The sequence below is a fragment of the Colias croceus genome, chromosome Z, assembly GCF_905220415.1.
Source record: "Colias croceus chromosome Z, ilColCroc2.1".
NCBI classification, from domain to species: domain Eukaryota; kingdom Metazoa; phylum Arthropoda; class Insecta; order Lepidoptera; family Pieridae; genus Colias; species Colias croceus.
This window is the reverse complement of record NC_059568.1, coordinates 10,293,539-10,315,947: the sequence shown is the minus strand read 5'-3', so window position 1 is coordinate 10,315,947 and position 22,409 is coordinate 10,293,539. Positions and strand designations below refer to the sequence as shown.

Genomic DNA, 22,409 nt, shown 5'->3' with positions numbered 1-22,409 from the left:
TACTCAAAAATTATCTTTAGCTGGGGGAAATTAGTTCGTACATGCAACAAAATTGAAAAACTCACTTTTTTAGAAACGTAAATATAATACATACTTATTCAGATAAAAAGACTACTAGAAAATATCGTTCTAACCCAATTTTACTACATTTGTATTTAATTTCCTCCCAAATATGAAATATCTATAATTCAACAGAATATTATTTACAGGAACGTAACGTGGAACTAGCCAGAATAGCGACTTGGTTCACATTAAACCAACCAGGCATAGACACCAACATCTGTGGTTTCTACAGCTTAGAGCAAATGGTGGATACCCTCGGAGTGCTACAGGAGGGTTTGACTGATCACGAAAAGGCAGTACTTGCTGAGGTTCAGATGAGGTATGAAAAATAATGTTAAATAACAGCTGGACAATTTTTATTGAAAGTTTCTTGTTGTCTTCAAGCGGGTTCAAGGTTCAACGGTTTAGAATTACCTACAATACAGACGCGAGGGATGCCGCGACTCGGGAGCAATAGATTGTTAATTTGTTCATAAATCCATACTATAATATTATAAATGCGAAAGTAACTCTGTCTGTCTGTCTGTTACTTAATCACACATTAACTACTGAACCAATTTGCATGAAATTTGGTATAGAGATACAGTGTAAACTCTATATAACGACACTCCATTTAACGTCAAACTCCGTATAACGCCAAGATTTCTCGACTTTGGTTGGTTTATATTGTTGTCTATACAATAATACACTCCATATAGCATCACGCTCACTCTCAATAACGACAACAATTAAGTAATAAACTCGACGTCATTCATACCGAACTTTCTAAGAAATTCGTTCTTTTGTTTACAAATTGGGATTGCTTGCAGGTGTGTCTATACGTGCAAGCACACCTGCAAGCAATCCCATTGTTTTTGACCATGATTAATAAGATATAAATAAAATAAGTAAAAAAATACAACAAAATTACTGGTGCAGCAAAAGACGTCAAACAAAAATAACAGACTATACACAATAGCGTTCAAGTAACATTCTTTTTTATGTACATAACTACTAACACTAGTCTGAAATAAATTTTCTCTTTTTCTAATTCTGATTTTTATTCTCTCCATTTAACGACCACTCTCTATAACGTCGAAAAATGCACGGTCCCTTAAGTGACGTTATATAGAGTTTACACTGTATTTTGATACCCGAGAAAGGACATAGGCTACTTTTAACCCCGGGAAATAGGATAGGTTTTATCCCGGAAATCCGGCAACGGGAACTATGCGGGTCTTTTTTGAATGCGCAGGCGAAGCTGCGGTTGGAAAGCTAGTTAATAATTATGTAAAGTATGCCTACAGCTACAGCCTACCTACAGGCCGTATAACCGTTTATAATAAGTCTACGTTCTACAATCTACCTATTAGATAGGGAGGCGAAGAGGGGAATTTTCTGTAATACTCGAGCGTGGCAGTTTAAGATATGAGACATACCTTAGACCTAATAGAACAACCTTGTTAACTATTTAGCTCTATATGTAGTGACGCGCGCCTAGGATAGACGATCAGATTAGTAAAAAAAAACGATAGTCTGAAATACTCGAGCGCGTCAGATTAAGATATTGGGGGTTGATTTTAGTGTTTTAAGGCTAATTTTAACTAATCTGACCATAAGTCCTTGACGCCGCCGAGTTATAGGGTCGCGAACTTGTAAAAAAAAAACCTTAATCCGGCATTCTCGAGCGCGATTTTTTTTATTTCTATTTTGAAGAATATAATCTAAAAATTACTAAAAATACAAAATCTGCCGGTTTCCGCATGACCGGAAGTTTGGAGGAGCCATTTCGTCTTCCGAAAAACGCGTTGTAGCATATAAGTCGCGAACTTTACTTTTTCCAAAAAAAAAATAGTTTAAATAAACAAAAAAGATAATTTTATTTTACAAAAAAGGTCTCTTTTAATTTTTGTCCAAAGTTAAAACTTTTTTTACTTGAAGCATCAAGAAACTCAAACTCCCGGTTTTTTGAGTATATCTCGAAAACTGAGGGTGTTAAGAAAAATTGATATGAAATAACGATGATTTAAAAAAAGAAACCCACAAACCTTTTTCGGTCAGATTAAGAGAACCCACCAACATTTTTGTCAGATTAAGAAAATATGCTTTCAGGATACCGAGATAAACCTCCACTATGAAAATCTGACGCGCTCGAGTATTTCAAAAGGACTTTTTTTTTCTGCATTTTCAAAAATTCATCGTAACTTATCGTCTTGCCGTAATCGTCAGTTTTTTTAAGGGGAGCTTTTTTGGGGCCTACTTAACACCCCTTCCGAAAATCTGACGCGCTCGAGTAAATTTTTTTTGTGCATTTTTGACTAATTTATATGCCTAGCCCCACCACGCAAACCGGCAGATTAGTATACCGTTGTTATCAGAGGCACTTGGGGCATACGTAGTATGAATATCTGACGCGCTCGAGAATGCCCAAGTAACTGTTTTTTTTTACATTTTTGAAAATCCAACCAAACCCACCGCTAAAAAGGTTTTTAGCATAGAAGCTTTTCTTTTCGAAATTATTTTATCTTTCGATTTTGATAAGTCTCGACGACGCCGTTGAATTACGCCATTTAGCTACCTCGCCTCCCTATCTATATGTAAGGTTCTAGGCTTACGATTGACCTTGTCAAATAATAATTAACGAGGCAGTTGTTATAAATATAATCTTCCCATACTACAGTACAATAAAATTAGCACTCTCGTTATATAATAAGAAAATAAATCAACTGTGTAACTAGATACGTAATAGGTACTTGAACTAATATGTATGTGAATAATATACTGTCAAGGATTTCTATATGAGAGACCGACAAACACGAAGTAGGTATACCTAATTTTAATTTATGGATGTGAAAGTAATTATTACAGTTATATTAATAATATTTAGGATGGTGCTACGATGTTTTTTACGAACTGTTATCTCAAATAATACATAAATAATAGAAAAGCTTGTAATTTATTAATTACTAGATTTCCGCCCGCGTTTTCAAAGGAAAACCCGCATAGTTCCCGTTCCCGTGGGATTTCCGGGATCAAACTTATCCTATGTGTTAATCCAAGTTACCCTCTTTATGTGTGCTAAAGTTCATTGTAATCGGTTCAGAACAATTTGCGTGAAAGAGTAACAAACACACACACACTGTGGCACTGTGCACACACACATCCTCTCAAACTTTCGCATTTATAATATTAGTAGGATTTAATTTATTTATTGTTTATTGGTCCTCTAACCACACAGGTGTAGATAACATTCGGTCCTTCTGTATTATATTTTTTAATTTTATTTGCAGATATTTTGATAAAATCACTCTGCATTGGGATGATGTGGAACTACCTGCCCACAAAGCCAAGCTAAATGAATTAGAAGATAACCAGTAGTCTGCCAAATACCAAAGTCACTTATTTTAATTTTATTATTATGTGTTAGTATTTAAGATTAAGATGTAATACTCCAATAAAAGTCATAATATTTATTGATTTTTTATTTTATTTTTGGTAACACGGACAAATTACACATAATAGTTCTTTTTCAGACATTACATATCTATTACCTATCTAAATTTAATAGTGTAACGATCAGCGTTATTTAAGACAATAAATCCACAAAAATCCTATTTCTTTGCAAAATAATAAAATATCAAACATAATATCGAGGATATTATATCTGTCCTATGTAAAAATTAGCGGTGCATTGCTAACAAACTAAGTCAACTAAAAACAATCAATAACCTTTAAAAGTACAGTTTTCTTATTATAATATTGCCTGAGAAAAGAATTAGAAATAACCTTTTCTATTTCTAACGTTCTCTTCCCGATGGATAATAGCCATAAAAACTAAAAAAAAAAACTACATGTTTTACTAGACTTACTCATAGCAACAAACAAATAAAAATTCAGCGCAAAATATTATACAATGTGTGTAGGTAAAGTCCAACAAAACTATGTGTATGAGTGCAGTATTCTAAGTAGTTAATAAAATTTCGTGAGCACTTAGGGCGGCCGTACACGGACCGCTTCAAGCAGTTGAGACCGACCGCTTGAAGCCGCGACCGCGCGGTGAACTATAGGCATTCATTCACCGCCGTACACGTGACGGCTCGAGCCGTCGCGACCGCTTCAAGCCGTCAACTGCATGATGAAATTCCATCGTGCCGTTGACGGCTCGCGAGCGGTCGTGAGGCATACACTGACTGCTCGAGCCGTTGACTGCGCTAGAGCCGTCGACGGCTTCCTCTCCCCCTGAAAATCAATGACGCGACTAGTCAAAAAATCAACGGCTCGAGCGGTTGGTAGCGACGGCTCGAGCAGTCAAGAACCGACGGCTCGAGCCGTCAACGACCGACCGCTCGAGCCGTCCGTGTACGTCGCTCAGCCGTTAACTGCTCGAGCGGTCCGTGTACGGCCGCCCTTAATCGACACAAATTATTATTTATGACTCTGTTTTAAAACACACCATTCGTTATCAAAGAAAATAATTCTCTAACACAGCTTTGTCGTACATAAATGAGTTGATATAAATTTTAATTTAGCAAACTGTATTCAGAACAAAATCAAAAGATCTATAGCGAACAATACAAAACCTACCGTTTTGACCAGTAATTTACCAATAACCAAATTTTGTGAAGACAAGCGAAGTTACGATAAGGTACTAAACTTAATAAATACAATTATTTTCACAACAACTTATAAATCGGAATGCTACCTACTTTGTACCTATTGGCAACCGTTATATTTTACATACATAGCTATGAATTTATAAACCTAAATAGTTCCTGTGTTTATTAATTATAAAAATAGGAACAAGGTTTAAGTACCTTCTATGGAAATATTTCTATTACATTTTTATTTCAATAAGTTAACTGTTACAAGTTGTAATTAATTATCTATAATCTGTATTGTTCGTCCTCCATCATTATTTGTCTCTTAGTGGCACTGATTGCTTTAAAACAATACGTAATTAAATGGCATAATATATTTATATAGTAATACATATTTTATGAATGTTTTAAAACTATCGTGTTACTATCATATTAATCTCTCTTCTGTGAACACTTTCGAATTATGTCTATGCCGAAGATATTCAAAACATTAAAAACGATATTTAATAAGCCAAGTTATTAATAATATAACAATTTATGTTAATGTATACAGGGTGGCCCAAATGTCGTGGATCAAACGCAACCAGGGGTTAGGTGAGGTCATCAGCAGCAAAAAGTTGTTCTACGGGAGGTCTCTAAGGTCAACCACTGCAGAGTTATAATTTATTTTGTATTTTTATGAATAAATTGGCTTTTTTAAACTTATTCTTATTAAAATTCGAAAAAATGTACACCTATATCTTTTTTATCATTTTAACTAGATTAGTACTGATAAGTCCTTGCGTTAGACATGCTATGGTTGTTTATTGGGTGTGTTGAAGATAATATTCAATTTTATGAATTACTTTTTTCTCAAATCATAACTTTTTATTTACTTCGAACCCCACTGTGAAAAAAAAATACTCTACCGAAAAGTGACTCTGTATTTCAAGTTTTGGCGCATTCAATGGGGATTCTGAAAAGGTATAACACATGGCCATGAGTAGGTCTAGTATCTTTCAAGGACGAAAAAACAAAACGACGATTGCAAAATAATTGTTTTATTAAAGCAAAACATTCTACAATAAATGCTCAAAATTTCTGCCTCTGACCATAATACACAATCTGCACCGTCTAATAAAATTCCTACGTAACCTACGGAATGCACCTCTGTTGTTAGTAACTTGTACCCTAGCAAATTCGAGCTTTTGTCGTAGTTCTTGTTCAGTATTGTTCTCTCTTTGGTAAACTATTTCTTTAAAATAGCCCCAAAGAAAAAAATCTAATGGATTTAAATCGGGCGACCGGGGTGGCCATGCAATAGGTCCTCCTCGACCAATCCACCGATTGGGGAAGCGCTCATTCAAATGATCTCTAACTGCTCGAGTGTAGTGAGGCGGGGCGCCGTCATGTTGCAGCCACATTTCTGCTATTCTTTCTTCTGAAACTTCAGCTTCGTTAAGAATTTGGTTTAAATTATTTTGTAAAAAATTTAAATAATGAGCTCCATTCAGTCTTGCTGGCATTTCATGCAGCACCAACTGCTGGTTAATTATACCAGCCCACATGTTAATGCCATACAGATGCTGGAATCGATCATTTCTTATTATATGGGGGTTCACTCTGGAGTAAAAATGTTAGTTGTGGATATTGAACACTCCCATTCTTCTAAAATTTGACTCATCCGTCCATAAAACCTTATTGAAAAACTGCGGATCCTCTCTGTTGTATCTTAGCATCTCTCTGTAAAACCGTACTCTAGTTGCATAATCACCGGGCAGCAAAGCTTGCACTCTTTGCACGTGGTAGGCGTGATATTTATTCCTTTTAATAATACGTTGCACCGTCGATCTTGGAATCCCGAGATTACGGGATATTTGGCGTTGTCTTACACCAGGATCTAATCTTAATTCTCTCAGCACTTCATCTTCATTTTCAAAACGCACCACTGGTCTGCCTGCTCTCGGAGCATGCTGACCGGGTAAGACTCCCTCCATGTACGAATTATGTACGTGCATAAAGACCCTGTAGTCCGGAAAACGATCACGGTTAGGGTAGCGTTGACGATATTCTCTGGCAGCAGCCCGGGCATTACCGTCGCTAAAGCCATACAGGTAATGCATTTCTGCATACTCCCGTTGGGTGTATTCTCTCCTCGCAGCAGCTATCTGTCCACTTTTGTAGGCAATACGTTCGATTTAGAATCTAGTCCGATTTACACAGCACAGGTCACAGGTAGGCAATCAATCACAAGTCCGAAAAGCAAAGCGTAGGTCAAAGGAAAGAAACTGATCACAAGTCGTCGTAAAACCGAGAGAAAAAACACGTGTGTAGTCACTGGCAGGAAGCGAGTCACTAAAGAACACTAAAAATTCTAAAGAAACGTGCTCACGCGCATCCCCCGGCCCAACCCCGGCTGGCCCGACCTATTGTTTCCTAGAAAAGATATCGCTACCTGAACTGACGGGCGCGAACCAGTTTTTTATTGACAAAGGATAAAATGGTTAGTGTAAAAGAGAGACAGAGAGTCATCGTCATTAATTGTATTAGTTCCAGATTATTCTTAAATGAGTCTAACCAAGTTTTAGTTTGGGTTAACTTTGGCCTTCCTACGAATAATCGTCCTTAAAAGATATCAAAGCCACGCATAGCCATGTGTAATACCTTTTCAGAATCCCCATTAAATGCACCAAAACTTGAAATACAGAGTCACTTTTCGGTAGAGTATTTTTTTTTTCACAGTGGGGTTCGAAGTAAATAAAAAGTTATAATTTGAGAAAAAAGTAATTCATAAAATTGAATATTATCTTCAACACACCCAATAAACAACCATAAATAGCATGTCTAACGCAAGGACTTATCAGTACTAATCTAGTTAAAATGATAAAAAAGATATAGGTGTACATTTTTTCGAATTTTAATAAGAATAAGTTTAAAAAATCCAATTTTCTCATAAAAACACAAAATAAATTATAACTCTGCAGTGGTTGACCTTAGAGACCTCCCGTAGATCAACTTTTTGCTGCTGATGACCTCACCTAACCCCTGGTTGCGTTTGATCCACGACATTTGGGCCACCCTGTATATAACAAAAAGTAAGTCCTAATAATAATTACATGCATTAATTGTATTTATTTCATTGTTCATACATCTTGGTCGCTTGTTCCGTCAAATCTAAATTTAATTGGTCGCCACACCGCTAAAGATCAAAATATAATATTTACAAATAATATTAATGATAGAATATCAGATATAATATGTATAATATTCATTATATTCCACCATAAAAAGTTGTCACAACACGTGTCACCCCACAAAATTAACATAACTTTTCATTGTTAACATTCGTGTTTTAGTTTTTTAAGACGTAATATTAATATCACTAAAAGAGATCAATTAAATTAAAGAATAAAATAATATACCACAGACAAATAGATAACAGTAATGTTTGTTCATTCCGAACATAAAAAACTTAAGCTAAAAATATATTTTACATATTTTTGTAGATAATTACTTTTAATTTTAAAATTATAGTTATTGTATATAATATGATATTCACTGGATGTTTAAAAAAATATTGCACTGGAATTTAAAATAAAATATAATAAGACAAGATTAAAACACATATTTTGTTAGTAGTAAGTTACAAAGAATAAAATAAAACTTCTATTGCACTGAGAAAAGTAAGATATTAGCGATAATAAATGTCTACACGTTGGTTTACATCATGAAGAAAATTCAGATCAATTTCCAACTCATATTTTTACATAAAAAATATTCAGACATGAAATTAAGCTTGTATAACAAATACTGCAAGTTTTATTTTGAAGTGAAACTTCTTAGGCACGTTGAGAGTAAAATTTCTAGATCGCATCATGGCAATGCCATCACGTCATGGAGTGGCGACCATTTTGTTATCTTTGAATCTTGGCAAAGAAGTTTCATTACTGACATTTGCTCGGCATATGTTTATGTGATAAAAACAAAGGTTTTATGAGATTCAAATCAATTATTTTTAGATCAACACAACAATTCAACTATAAAAGTAATATTTTGATCTCAAATACCTATAAAAGATCAAAGTGAGGAAAACTTGCTGTATTCGGGCAATTTTTCCTCATCTGATTGTAAACTATCTGTGCCCGAATACAGCAATTTAATTTTTGTGGTCCTTTAAATATAATACTTTTACATAGACAAATGTTCATTCTTTAAACCTAATAAAATACTATAATATAATGAATCAACAATACATGTTAATATGTATTAGAATTATATTAAATCAATAATTAATATTATAAAATATTTCAGTATTTTCATGAGATATATCATTTAATTTAATGAGAAATGTCTTAGTCTAAACTCTAAAATAATAAAAATATGTTTGTTTATCTAATCTTAAGTATGATCTGCCGTGGTATATTGGCTATATTCATACCATTTATCATTATGTTATTTTAAAATTAATAGCAATTTCGAACCTATATTTAACCCATAGTAATCATAATAATATTTCACAAATCAAAAGAGGACAACACAAATACATACCAACAAATAAAAATTCAACACAACAATGTACAGTATTGTACTAATCATGCATTGATTTATATCAACATAATTGATAAATTATACATAAGACTAGTCTTTGAAAACAACATATTTTTTACCTAAATATTTTAAAACCTATCTAACATCACACTGGATTTCACTCTTCATAATTTATTCCTATAAGATCTTATGTACATACAACCTATCTACTAATCTACAAAAAAAATTTGACCGGCATATAAGTTTATGTATGTTCTATAGCAGAGTTAAGAATAACATCTCCAAAATATTTTAAAATCAATACATAGTGGAGCACATGTTGGATGGACTATTTATATAATTAGACTATTTATAGTTCTATTTATCAACAGTTAATACAGAATATGGCTATTTTTGTGCATATTAATTTGCCACACTTGAATTAGCAAAAAGCCTTTAAGACCTAAAAATATGTTCTCTATTTTTTCTAGAAGTATTAATATGTAGTGTACTGCATAAGCTTCTGCAAAACAAACAATGGCTAAGAACAGCTTATTTGAAAAAAAATTATTCTAGACCAGCTAGTGTTTCATATGATTTCCTATTTCTAGTTATATAAGGTTTCGTCCCATTATTGTCGCTGAGGGTGGCCATACCGAGCCTATTTGTTTCCTTAAGCAAATTCGCGAAATTTCTATAAGCAGGAACACTATCGAGTTTTTTAATATCAAGTTTTATGGTTGGTTTTTTATACTTAACAGTTTTAGTATGCCAGACAAGTACTCTCGAACAGTTGGCAGCCAGTGGTTCTATGTCTTCCATTTTCAAGCCAATACTAACAAGAAATCTGTCTTCTTCATGTCCTGCAATGTATGGCATGTTAGCAGAGGGCTTCAGGTACTCAATGTTCACGGCAAACCCAGCCATGTCGACAGCAAATAATCTAGATCCTGGCCAGGAGTCGAAGAAACCAACAACCTGAAAATGAATGTGAGTTATATGAATATATTGATGAAAATTTAATTGTACAAATATCCTACTATAAATATTATATTCTACTAATAAACTACTAATGAATTAACTTGTTCAAGGTAATCATGGTGGATACTACTTAAAAATAACATTAAAATTTAAACATACCTTTCCATCCTTTACAACGGGCGAAGAAACACCATAATCACCGATCAGACCTACGGGGAACATTGACACCTTCTTCGTCAGTCTAATTTCGTCGAACAGCTGCAGGTCCACTGTGTTATCATCGTCTCCGAAGTAGAGTACTCCTTCATTCACGTTTTCTTGTAACCAAGTGAGCGCTGCACGTCTGTTGGACACTCCGCGGGGAAAGTTTGTTCCTTTGTACAAGTATGGCTTTGGACTAGACAAGTGAGTATATGGCAGGCCAGTTCGTCTGTAAAAATGGTTCTAATTAAATAGTGTAGTAACTTAGCTTGTAATTTAATGTAATTAGTATTTTTATTTTGCTTTATGTGCTATGATTTTTCAATCTGTACAAACAAACACAGCTGCAACACTGCACATGTAGTGAATATGTGATATTGATTTGTTTTTTTATTCTATTGTTATGGCAATTCAAGAATAGTTACAGCATATATTTGATGTTTTTATAACATATTTTATGGAAACCTACATTCCACCAAACATTCCTCAATATGTTGCTTTGTGTGGTATTTTACACATAACACAACAAAATTAATTTACAAAATAATATGAAACAAGTTTGAAACTTACTTAAGTATCTTTGAGACCTCTTCAGAACATATAGGTTGATCGTCAGCTACAATCCAATGTAGTCTTGGTACATGCATCAGTGTATACGCGAGCCTGGTGAGCTCAGGCACCTGTTCCGGCCGAGGGTATGTCGGAGTCACATAATATATCATCTTCAAGTCGCTGCTGTTGCTGATGTGCTGGCGCTCATCATTAAAATTGACATGGCACATCTTATTTTTCACAGCAATTGGAATGCTTCTAGTATCCAGTGATGATAAACTAGAAGTAAATTTAAAATCTAATCAAAATTTTATTTTCCTATGACAATTAAGATGCAAGAACACACTTTCACGTAAAATTAACTGAAATCTGAAAATCAAAACTGAATGCCATAATTCCATATAATTTATAAAGCATCTAAGAGCCAAAAAAATGTAGTCTAACCTAACTTCGTTCTTTAGTACTTAAAAAGTTAAAATTAATCCACCTTCATTATTTTGTGATCCTGTTCAAATTATCTTACTGCTGATATTAAAATGCATGCAGCATGTTGCCATGGGGCAAAACCATAAAATATTGTTTAAAGAATAGCAAAAATAATATTTAAATTTTCAAGGGGACAGTGTTTTTATATTATTTATATCTTATCTTAATATATATATAAATCTCGTGTCAGAATGTTTGTCCTTATTGGACTCCTAAACCACTTAACCAATTATAATAAAATTCGCACACAACAGTTGCAGTTCGATCCAACTTGAGAGATAGGATAGTTTAAATCTCAAATCGTTTTAGAGAAAGCGGGCAAAGCCGCGGGCGGTAAGCTAGTTGAAATATATAAAGGTCACATAACTTTTCATCCTAAATTTAAATTTTACATGCAGCAAAGTAAGAAAATTGCATTACATCTAAAATATAAAACAAGATTGTTAAATTCATTTTTCATACTTGTGAGCGCGAAATTAAAAATTAAATAAAAAGGTCATACAATGAAGTTATTCATGAATATGAATAATATGCTTTGGATATTTCATATTATTAAAAAAAAATCTATATATTTTCAACAGGAAATTTAGAAATTCTCAATTTTTAATGTTGTTTTATAGTTGCCCCAATATTTTCAACGAAATTTACATAAGTGCTAAGTACTGGAAACAAATATGATATGGAAAAAATAAAAATTGTTTTAAATTTCATATAGGTAGGTAGAGATTGTGAGCCCCCAACGCACTTTATCACACTCTTGAAATAACTGCCACTTAAATAGGTGTTTAAATTTAGTTTGCTTTCTCTTCTAATCAATGGTACAAACAAATGGAATTATGCCCACCATCAAATATAAGGGGCTTCGGCAGGGATTCTCTTGCATCTTGGGTATCAACACAATTGTGTGATATTCAACATCCTTATGCCACATCTACCGTACGAAACATACTGTAAATAGGCTACCACTTTGCACCAGTTTTATATTAGACTATGGTATCTTCCCCGTTACAAGCTAGAACCAATTTGTGCCTTAGCAATGCTCAACTCCTGCTTCAATCATATAATTCAAAACCAAGTGAATTCATATGATGTGATCACAAACAAATAAACAAGAAAACAACATAATTGCAACAATCGTTTTTTGAATACTTTTAGGGAACATGCATATTTTATATGTATGGTGGGCCGAAAGTTAGTAGTTAAACTATAATCAGATTTTATGCTTTTTTGCGTGTTTACATCTAAATAGTTAAATATAGAACACATAATATCATTAACTTTATGCCCCGCGGTTTTACCCGCACTGCTCCGCTCCTTTTGGTCTTAGCATGATGATATTATAATATGTATAGCCTTAACCTATGGTGATAAATGGGCTATCTAACACTAAAATAATTTTTCAAATCGGACCAGTAGTTTCTTAGATCAGCGCGTTCAAACAAACAAACTCTTCAGCTTAAAAATATTATATTATGTAAAGTATAGATTAAAAGAGTTCCTAAAACTTACCTTAATAATTCAACACTACTCCAAGTAAACAATAACCACATAACACTTATTATAATACCCATGGCAAAAATGTTTTTAAACAATTTCCAATATCTCATTGTACGCTGCATTTAACTTATTCAAAAAAATTAACTGGCAGATATAGAAAAATTATACATGGTATAATTATTATTTCTAGGAAAAATTTACGTCTTCCTTATAGAAAAAAAATAGGAAACCTTTCCCAATGATTTCCAGCTCATGAACAAGAAGGAACAATTTAATTCAATGAAAAACAGTCCGCACTCCGAAAATGAAAGAAAATGACACGGATAAATTTCAGTTTTCTTTATTCAGTACCTATGTGATTCAGTAATTCAGTACATATTGACAACAAAATGTGAAAATTTTATGTCATTATCTGACATTACAATTTGACATGTCAAATGAGGACCATCTAAATTAAAAAAGTCTATTACATAGGTAATACATACACGGTAAAATGTTTAATTTATTTATTTAATTATTTAGTTTTCTTCAAACTCTTCAAAATTCAAATCGAATGATTACAAAAATTTAGAATTCTAAACTACATTTAAACTTGTGATTTAAATGAATTTTATTAATTATAATTTAAAATTAAAAAAGAAAACAAAACGATGATAAAAAAGAGATGAAAACTTTTATAAAACTTAGACTCTGAGTTTACTTATACAAAGGATGAAAATTACATAATTTTTAACTTGAATTATAAGCGTGAAATGTCACATTATAAATTCAAATCCTTGTTCAAATCCCAAGTTCGTAGGTTTACATTGTGGCACAGATTGTGGTTTACATCATTACCTAAATATAAATTTATTTCAGTTACTTAAGTACTAACTTTTCTATAATAAAATTTAATTTAATTACCTAATAAAATTATTTTTTTCTCTACATAATATATTATTATATCTAGCAACGGCGACTTAGGCCGCGTTTCCACCTGCAAGAAAACTTCCGCGAGAAATGTCCGACAGTCTGTCTGACAACAACTTGCAAGTCTACTTGCTGGTGGAAACGCGGAATTAGACTTGCAAGTTGCTGTCGGACAGACTGTCGGACATTTCTCGCGGAAGTTTTCTTGCAGGTGGACAGGCGGCCTAACTGTTGCGTTTATCTAACTTCAGCAAGTAATAATCTTTATTTTCCATTGAATATAAAAAAAGCAATTTTATAAATTATAGCAAAAAATAATTTATAATATACATAATATAATTGTTCCTTGAGTAATTAGTAGGTATGCCAAAATTATGGATAAATGATTGAAATTAATAGTAATACGATTAAATACCTACACAAAATATACCTACATCATCAAATAACAATTTAACTATTATTCAATACAACTATTAACTACCGAGCACAAACCATAAAAGTATAAAATACCATATTAAGTCCATTTTTTACATTTTTTAAACGTTACATTTTGTTATATTTTGGTTAATTGTGAAGTAGGTACTACACAAAAGTAACAGTGTATAAATTTATAAATTTATAATATGTTTATTTATTTATATATTGTTATTTTCCATTTATTATTACTAAACACAGTAATAAAGGAAGATTCATCTAATGCTGTCTGTGCTGAGCGGAACTAAATTTTCCTAAAGTTTGTATGAAATAAAAAATCAATACGTGTGGGACATGCGTACAAAAAGTTTGTTCGAATGAGATTTGGCGTCGGTTCCAATTTCATCGCATACTTAATTCAAAAATAAATATCATCAGTTGTACATGAATTCAAATATTATGTTTTATTTTCACAAAAATAACAAATAAATTGATAAAAGAACTATTTTATTTCGTGTTATGTTGGCTGTATTGATTTCGATGTCAACAACTTCAGAGTGGTGGTGCGATAGTATTGCGCGTAGTGTTATTGTTTTGTGGAAAAAAATTGTGAAACTTAACTAAATTCTATATTATTTTATGAACATTTTTATATAGTTTGATTCTCTGTTTGTTTATATTTATTTTTTTGTGTGGAATATGTCATTCTTCGACGAGGTAAGTAGTAATAAAATGCTACATTAACATCGGCATAGGGCGGTACAATTTTATCGAAAATGAAAGCATTTCTTTGTGAAACACATATTTTATCACTAACAGTAATAATAAAACATTAAGAAACGTTATACATTGGCTAACTGTATTAATTTATGTGAATATATTCTGGTTCTAAAAGTTTTTAGATCATTTCGTATATTATGCATCCTCCATATTTTACTGCTACGTGCATGGTACCAACTACATAATACGAGTAGCTATAGCTTTCATCATAATGCCTTTTTGGTTTTTAAGTTCAAATTATTGAATAAAATTAGTATTATTTTGTTTATTTCGTTGTTTTTATGGGTTTAATATAGATTCATCGTATATTTTACCAATATTATACGGAATATTTCCAAGGTTTGTTGGGTGCGTACCCTTTTTTAGTTTCGCAAATTATCGAAATTCGTATATTTATATCGTCAAAAAACTTAAATATTAAACATTCGGTAACCATTTCGATTATTTAATTAAGATATTTTATGCTATAGAGGCGATTTGCGTACTTTGCGATCTCAAAAAATTGGGCCATTAAAAATCTTCTTTAGCAGATAAGACAAAGGTCACTGACCATGCAGTCACTTCGGGAGGTTTAATTTTTCGAAAAATAAAAACAAATAAAATTAGAAGTCTACATTTTGTATGAAATCAAATGTTTGTAATTGTTAAAGATTTTTTTTTGTACTTAATGGCTAAAATATTACCAATTTTTAATATTATTTTGAAAAATAAAAATTGGTTTATTTACATAATTTTATTCTTCAAGATAACCAACATTAATGTTAACATCATCAATCTTGTGTGAAACTAAAGAATATTTCGTGTTTTTGTATGGAATTCTTTAAGATCTTTTTATAAAATACATTAATATTTTTATGTTTCATTAGTAATTGATGCTATTTTTCTTAAATAAGGTACCTAAGGGTACTGGCAGATAATGCATTTGGAAATACTGGCATGTTCGGCTACAAAAAAAAATCAACATTTAACAGAAAATTATTTTTATTTGTCACATACATAAGTAAGAAAATTATAAGCAAGAAAATAGTTAAACTTAATTTGTTATAAAACCGAATTAAGATAAATGTATAGCTTCTTAATTATTATTTTAATATATCAATTTGAAACTAGCTTTATCAGTTCAATTTAAACGGTTCAGGTATTCATATAAAAGTCACAAACACATGGAAAAGATCAATCCTTTGTACTTTATCCAGGACTTGTAATAAATAATAATATACGGGCATTTCTCTGCAACTCAATGTCAAGCACCTATTTTGCATGAGAGAGGGAGGTGGGAGAAAGCCAAACTCCATGTAGGCAAGCAGCTTGTGAGGGCTGCCGAAGGCTTCACGGAGGTTCCTGGGAGACCCCAGGTGTCTATCCAGGACTTGTTGAGACAATAAGTCCTATAACTATATTTGAAAAGATTTATTCTGTAAACCATTGCATATAATGTGTAAATTTCGAGTTTCCTAGAAGCTAGTAATAACTAAATTGACAATATAATGAAGAGGTTTTTCCGTTAATTTTATTTAGTAATAAGTATTATGTACATATATAATATCATCATTTATACTGTTACTGTACCATCTTTGTTAGTATGTACATTCAGTAAATAAATAATTGAAATTTTAATTAATGACCAGTCAAAAAAACAATTTATAACTGATTGTGTTTAAAATGGTGTTTTTGAGTGGTTGTGTACCTACAATAAACTTGAAAAAAATATCTCTAACAAATGGCTCAGGAGACATGTTGAGAGAAAAAAAAAACCATTGTACATTTTCATATCATGTATTATTTAAATGTATATGTATTTATTTGTTATATTACTGTATATTGGTGTTCCACTTATGGTTTTGTTCATCATATTCTTTCTATAGGTACATTTTTTATGTATATTATATGTTGTTCCCTCTAAGTTCTTGTGTTTTATACATTAAAGTCCTTAAATAAATCTCTTATTTTCATTAGGCTACTGTGTTATAATGATGAATTAACACTGGTATTTATAATTTTGAAGGATCTTTAATCTATAGAAGAAAAAAAATATGCAGAGAGAACATTTTTGTGTGAAATCTTTTTGTCTTGAAGAGTAAATTGTAGCATTTGCACATTTAACAGTAATATCATGACATTGTTTAGTTACATAATATAATTGTAGCTTTTTAGTGTACATACTAATCTATAACTTAATTTTATTCTAATCATATATAATCAGTATTAAAAAAAAAATTGTATCCATCTAAGTTCTTACGTTCCTATCTGGGTTGCTCTTTTGTTTCGTGTTTAATTAATGCAAACGTGTGTCATTAAACCAAAATACAGTAGGTATTAAAATATCTTTACACTGTGTATCAATAAGAAGTGAAACTCAATGGGTATCATTTAAGCTATCACCAATTTAATTAGTTTTGTGTTTCTTAAATAATAGGGTTTGTCCTCAAAATAGTAGATCTGTCACCAAAATGTAGTCACCAAACAATGCAAAATCAGTTCCACAATAAATCACCTAAAATCCTGAGATATAAGGTCTAGTACCATATAAATGTTTTTGTATGTATTATAATAGGTGTGTCCTAATAAGTATTTAAGCAAAATAATTTAAAGAGATCACCAATAAATCATATTATGTTACTAAAAGTTAAAATAATCAATATTTATTATTAAAAATAATAACCACTGAATAATCAGCTCTGGTTTAATAGCTGACTAATGGCTAGCATAATTGTATATAAAACACTTAATTAAAGTTAAAATAATCAATATTTATTGTTAAAAAACAATAATCACTGAATAATCAGCGCTGGTTTGGATTTCGAAGGGCGCCCCCTTTTTCTTTTCTGGCCGATAAGCATATTTTTTGCTTCTGGTGGGGGGTTGGCCAGCTTTAAGCGTATGGCTAATCCGTTAATATGTTTGCACATGTCAATTTTGAAAGCGCGCCAATTTGTCTCCGCCCCTTTGATCATTTTTTCATTAAAATTATAAATTGATGTATTAAATTGATAACGAATACTATTAATTTATTATCTGAACGAAATAAAATGTTACTACTGTATAGGTGACAAAATATCAAATAAAAAGGAGTCGCAGTTAGGGATCGATAATCGATTTATTTGGTGACAGATCTACCATTCTGAGCACAGAGCTATTATTTAAGTAACAAAACTGTTATTATAAGAACGAAGTTTATATTCATGTAATGCAATATAATTTTATTGGTTATCGATCTCTTATTTTACACATATTATATTAACATTAATTTGATAATTCATACCTGGGAACAATTTTTGTTTATCTGAGAACGAAAATATTTCGTGGTTATAGATCTATTTATTAGGTGATACAACTTGATGACAAATATAAATTTTGGTGATAGAAAATATAGTTCCCAAATTCAATATGCATACTGCATACATAGCATGTATTTGACACTCAGATTTGAGTTTGTTATGATGACCGTATTATAGACATTAACGCTTACTATACAATATTATAATGATTGAAGTTGTAAAAATAAAATAAATAATATATTATTTGATTTAAAAAATTTGCACACTAAGAATGGAATATGGACTTCATAGAATCATATCTACCTAAATAGTTAACTGTTATTTGCAGTAGTTATTTTTGTGTGTATTGATTTTTAATGTTTTGGATTAGCTTCATTTTCTCAAAATTCAACAAATAATTGTCAACATCCATGTATAAAACTCATGACCATCATAGAGATCAAGCTTTAATTCATCAGCTTCTATCTGCACTGATAAATAAAAACCATATCAAAATCTATTCAATGCTATAAACATCTCTGTTCAATGCTTTTAACAAATTTATTAAAAGTGTTTGACTATAGAAATAATTTGTATTTTTCTTTCATTTTAATAAAGAGTCATTATGGTTTTAAAATTTAAATATAGTAAGAGATAAAAGAGCATGCCTAGTTCATAACTCTTTTACCTCGTTCTATTCACTAAACATAATATAATAAAGTTCAGCTTTCAGTTTTGTTTTAGTTTTTGGAAATTGATTTCAGCCAAACTGCAACTAACTGAAATTTATAATATACTAGTTAATCGCCCGCGTCTTCGCCTTCTTTGTCTAAAACCTAATAAATTATACCTTCCTCTTGAATCACTGTCTATTAAAAAAACCGCATCAAAATCCGTTGCGTAATTTTAAAGGTTTAAGCATACAAAGGGACATAGGGACAGAAAAAGCGACTTTGTTTTATACTATGTAGTGATGTATTACAATTAACAAATTTTTTTTCAATATTGATTAGAATAAAAGTAATTTTTTATTAATTTTTTTTTATTAAAAAAAAATTTTAATAGAGGTAAATAAAATATACAAAATTATTTTTTGTATGTAACTAAATGAATTCATAATGATTTATTTTCACATTTTATGTTTAGCTTAAAATTTCAATTATAATTAGCATAATTTATTGATTTTTAATCTTTACAAGTTAAACTTACAACAAAGGTCCATTACAATGATAATAATTATTATAAAAGTAGTACAGCTGTATCAACTACATACCTATATTATAATATCTATTAAATGAACAGTGCTATACAATTAGGAAGTTTATTTCTATTGGTCCCATTCAATTACTTTAATTTTTATTTTTTTATCCATCTATAAGATTCAAGGCGAAAAGAACGTTACTGGAATCATTATAGAAATAACGCACTTTGAGCCTCGTTTTACTTCGCCTACAATTTATTTATCCCCAATTTTGAATACGTATATCGAAAAACTGAATTGACAACAAAAAAAAAAAAAAAAAAAATAGACTGAAAAATTGAAAATGTTTAACCCTTGGTCTTCAACTGTTTTTCTTCCAAACTCTATCCAAATCTGTATTGCGTTGCCATGGAAGCGTAGTTATTGGACATACGGACATACTTTCGCATTTATAATATTAGTATAACTAGGTTAATTCATTATTATTATTATAAAACAGTTATTGCCCTCACAAATTATTTTCTTACGTTATAAGTAACTGACTATCAAACTTATTTTTCATTGAGCGATAAAAATTCCCACTTTCAGCATCGGCGCATTGCGTTGCTCTTGTTGTCATTGAAAGAAAATGTAAAGTAGTTCCGTTACTTAAGGGTACTTTCCCAACTGAGAAGTGGTGTTGAACTATTTTTTTTTTGCCTAGACCATTACGATGCTTTCATGCATTTCTTGTCGAAAGTTAGGTCGAAATTCATCATCAATACTATATTTTGTTGTAGGTAATTTAACATTATTAATATTATTTATTATTCGACACATAAGGCGTCTTTAATATTTCGCATGGGGCTATTTGCGAAACACACTTATAAAATTAGACAATCAATTGAAATTATTATCATGTCAAATTATTCTAGAAACCTTGGGTTTTCCATTACAAATAAATTGCCAATAGTCCACATAGATATGGACTATTGTGCTTCCCATGTGTGCTTCGAATCTTATTCGGGGTCAAAGGTGGTTTCGTAGATTTCTCAATGCATTTCACCTCAGAAAACGTAATCGATCTCCAAATATGTACCCTAAAATACTATATTAATGGCCTTTTTTTACAGAGTATTCAAATTACACCGTAAACCAAATTACAATGAAGAAATATGTTATTTCTAATGGGTTTGTAAAAACCGGACTATTCAATTAACAAACAAATATAATTTAACTTTTAAAAGAAAAAAAAGTCGCGCAAGAACGGCTTGGTAATATAAATATAAATTATATATATATTATTATTATTTATATATTATTATTTATTTATATATATATAAATTCAAATTATTAACTTACAAAAATCTAAATCTAAAAACTACTCGGTAGCTGTTCCGGTAATCTGTAGCTGTTAGCCCCAGTTCTGGCGAATAGGTGCTTTAATATTAACTACAAAATACACTCACCGGCACGGAATCTTGGCCACTGCAAATTTTGCGTAAAATAGCACTATTTCTTTTCTAATACAAAATTCAATAAAAATTTAATCAAAACTAGTTACTTTAATGTTTTTACTAACTTTAAGTAATAATTGGAAGTTTATAAGAAGTATTACCGCGTAGATATGAATTAAACAAGAATTTACGCTTTTCCTGTGAAATTTAAATGATTTCTTAAAAAATGCTAAAAAATTAGAAAGAACGTTTCCATATAAAAAAAATTGAAACTTTTAATAAAGGGTGTTTCCTTCTCCTGCCTTAAACAATGTTTGCATCCAGTCTGGCATACTCTAGAAGACATTTTTGATGTCCACTTGAGCTATAGTGTACCAAACGGCTCCAGTTGTATTTCTAAGCTCATCTAACATTAGTGCTGGGTTGGAATCGAACTTTATGTTTCTTTTAAGCATTTCCCAGATGTGTTCTATTGGATTAAGATCCGGGCTACGAGCTGGCCACTCCAATTTTTCAATAATAACCTCTTGAAGGTACTCTTATACGCATCGTACGACATGCGGACGTGCGTTATAGTGTATTAGTAGCAAATTTTCTTCACTGATAAACCTGTAATAGGGCTGAAATGTTCCTGGAGAATTTCCTCGATGTACCTAACCAAATTTAAGCCATTATCTACGATAAATAACTCCATGCGAGCATCGGAACTTATACCTCCCCATACCATTATTGACCCTCCATGAAAAATTTGAACGCAGTTTGAGTGTGGTGATGGGTGAAAACCTCTCTTCTCGTCTCCTCTATACTGACTCTTGGCTATCAGAAGCTCGTAAAGTGCCTTAGCAGTCATCTGTGAACACCCCACGAGCGCACTGGCTGTGGGTCCAGTTTTCATGTTCTCGTGCAAAACGAAGAAGTGCTTCTCTGTGATGTCTGAGGAGTTCTGGACGGCGTGCTGGTCTGCAAACCTTCAAATTAACTTCCTTCATTAGTCTTCTTACCGATTGCTCACTCACATTTATTGTCCTGGTGTTTTAGAGCCGGTGGAGTATCTCAAAAACTGTCAGAAAGCCATTTCTGAGTATCTCTTGAACAATAAACGGGTATTCTCGAGCTGGTGTGCACTCACGCCTTCATTTCCTGGTCAGCACATGTAGCTGCCAGTCTCCTGGTAATCTGGTATCTTCTCCATGCATAGTGCATCGCTGAACGTGGTACGTACTGTACATTAGGTACTTTACGTTGCGGCAGTCATTGGTCTAACATTGTGATGGCCTGAGTAGGTTGTTCAGATGTTAATGGCATTTTTTATTGTTTTTTATGATCATTGACTATAGTACAACAATAACAATATCTTAAAACGGCATAAACGATATCGAAAAAAGTTTAAAACGAACAATTCGTAACTTCGGCTTAACCGCACAAATCACAAATTTCGAGTAACTCTTAAAAAGTGGTAAAAGATTATTCTCAAACTTAATGATTTCTTACCAGAAAATTAAACAAATAATATGTTAACATATTTGCATACAAAAAAATCGTGAAAACC

The 22,409-nt window shown here is 31.7% G+C and overlaps 3 protein-coding genes across 6 annotated transcripts in view; 2 read left to right on the top strand and 1 right to left on the bottom strand.

Moving 5' to 3' along the window:
- Positions 1-3,519, top strand: part of LOC123705094 (L-galactose dehydrogenase-like) — a 29,244-nt gene extending 25,725 nt beyond the window's left edge. For all 3 annotated transcript variants that reach the window (XM_045653719.1, XM_045653718.1, XM_045653720.1), the window contains exons 6-7: positions 210-382; positions 3,333-3,519. In XM_045653719.1, the coding sequence (XP_045509675.1) occupies positions 210-382; positions 3,333-3,420 (261 nt within the window). In that variant the 3' untranslated portion in view covers positions 3,421-3,519. The remainder of the gene's footprint in view (positions 1-209; positions 383-3,332) is intronic.
- Positions 3,519-13,232, bottom strand: LOC123705093 (galactosylgalactosylxylosylprotein 3-beta-glucuronosyltransferase S-like). Of its 2 annotated transcripts, XM_045653717.1 has the most exons (5): positions 12,876-13,232; positions 10,899-11,159; positions 10,287-10,557; positions 9,906-10,124; positions 3,519-4,281 (listed from the first exon to the last, which is right to left on the bottom strand). In XM_045653717.1, the coding sequence occupies exons 1-5, from the start codon at positions 12,983-12,985 to the stop codon at positions 4,159-4,161; spliced, it is 984 nt and encodes a 327-aa protein (XP_045509673.1). In that variant the 5' UTR covers positions 12,986-13,232; the 3' UTR covers positions 3,519-4,158. The 2 variants fall into 2 exon arrangements, with proteins under 2 accessions (XP_045509673.1, XP_045509672.1); XM_045653716.1 differs by lacking the exon at positions 3,519-4,281 and having other exon boundaries at positions 7,709-10,124.
- Positions 13,233-14,738: 1,506 nt separating this feature from the next.
- LOC123705615 overlaps positions 14,739-22,409 on the top strand; it is a 36,175-nt gene continuing 28,504 nt past the window's right edge. The window contains exon 1 of the mRNA XM_045654495.1: positions 14,739-14,903. The gene's annotated coding sequence lies outside the window, so the exon portion shown is untranslated. The remainder of the gene's footprint in view (positions 14,904-22,409) is intronic.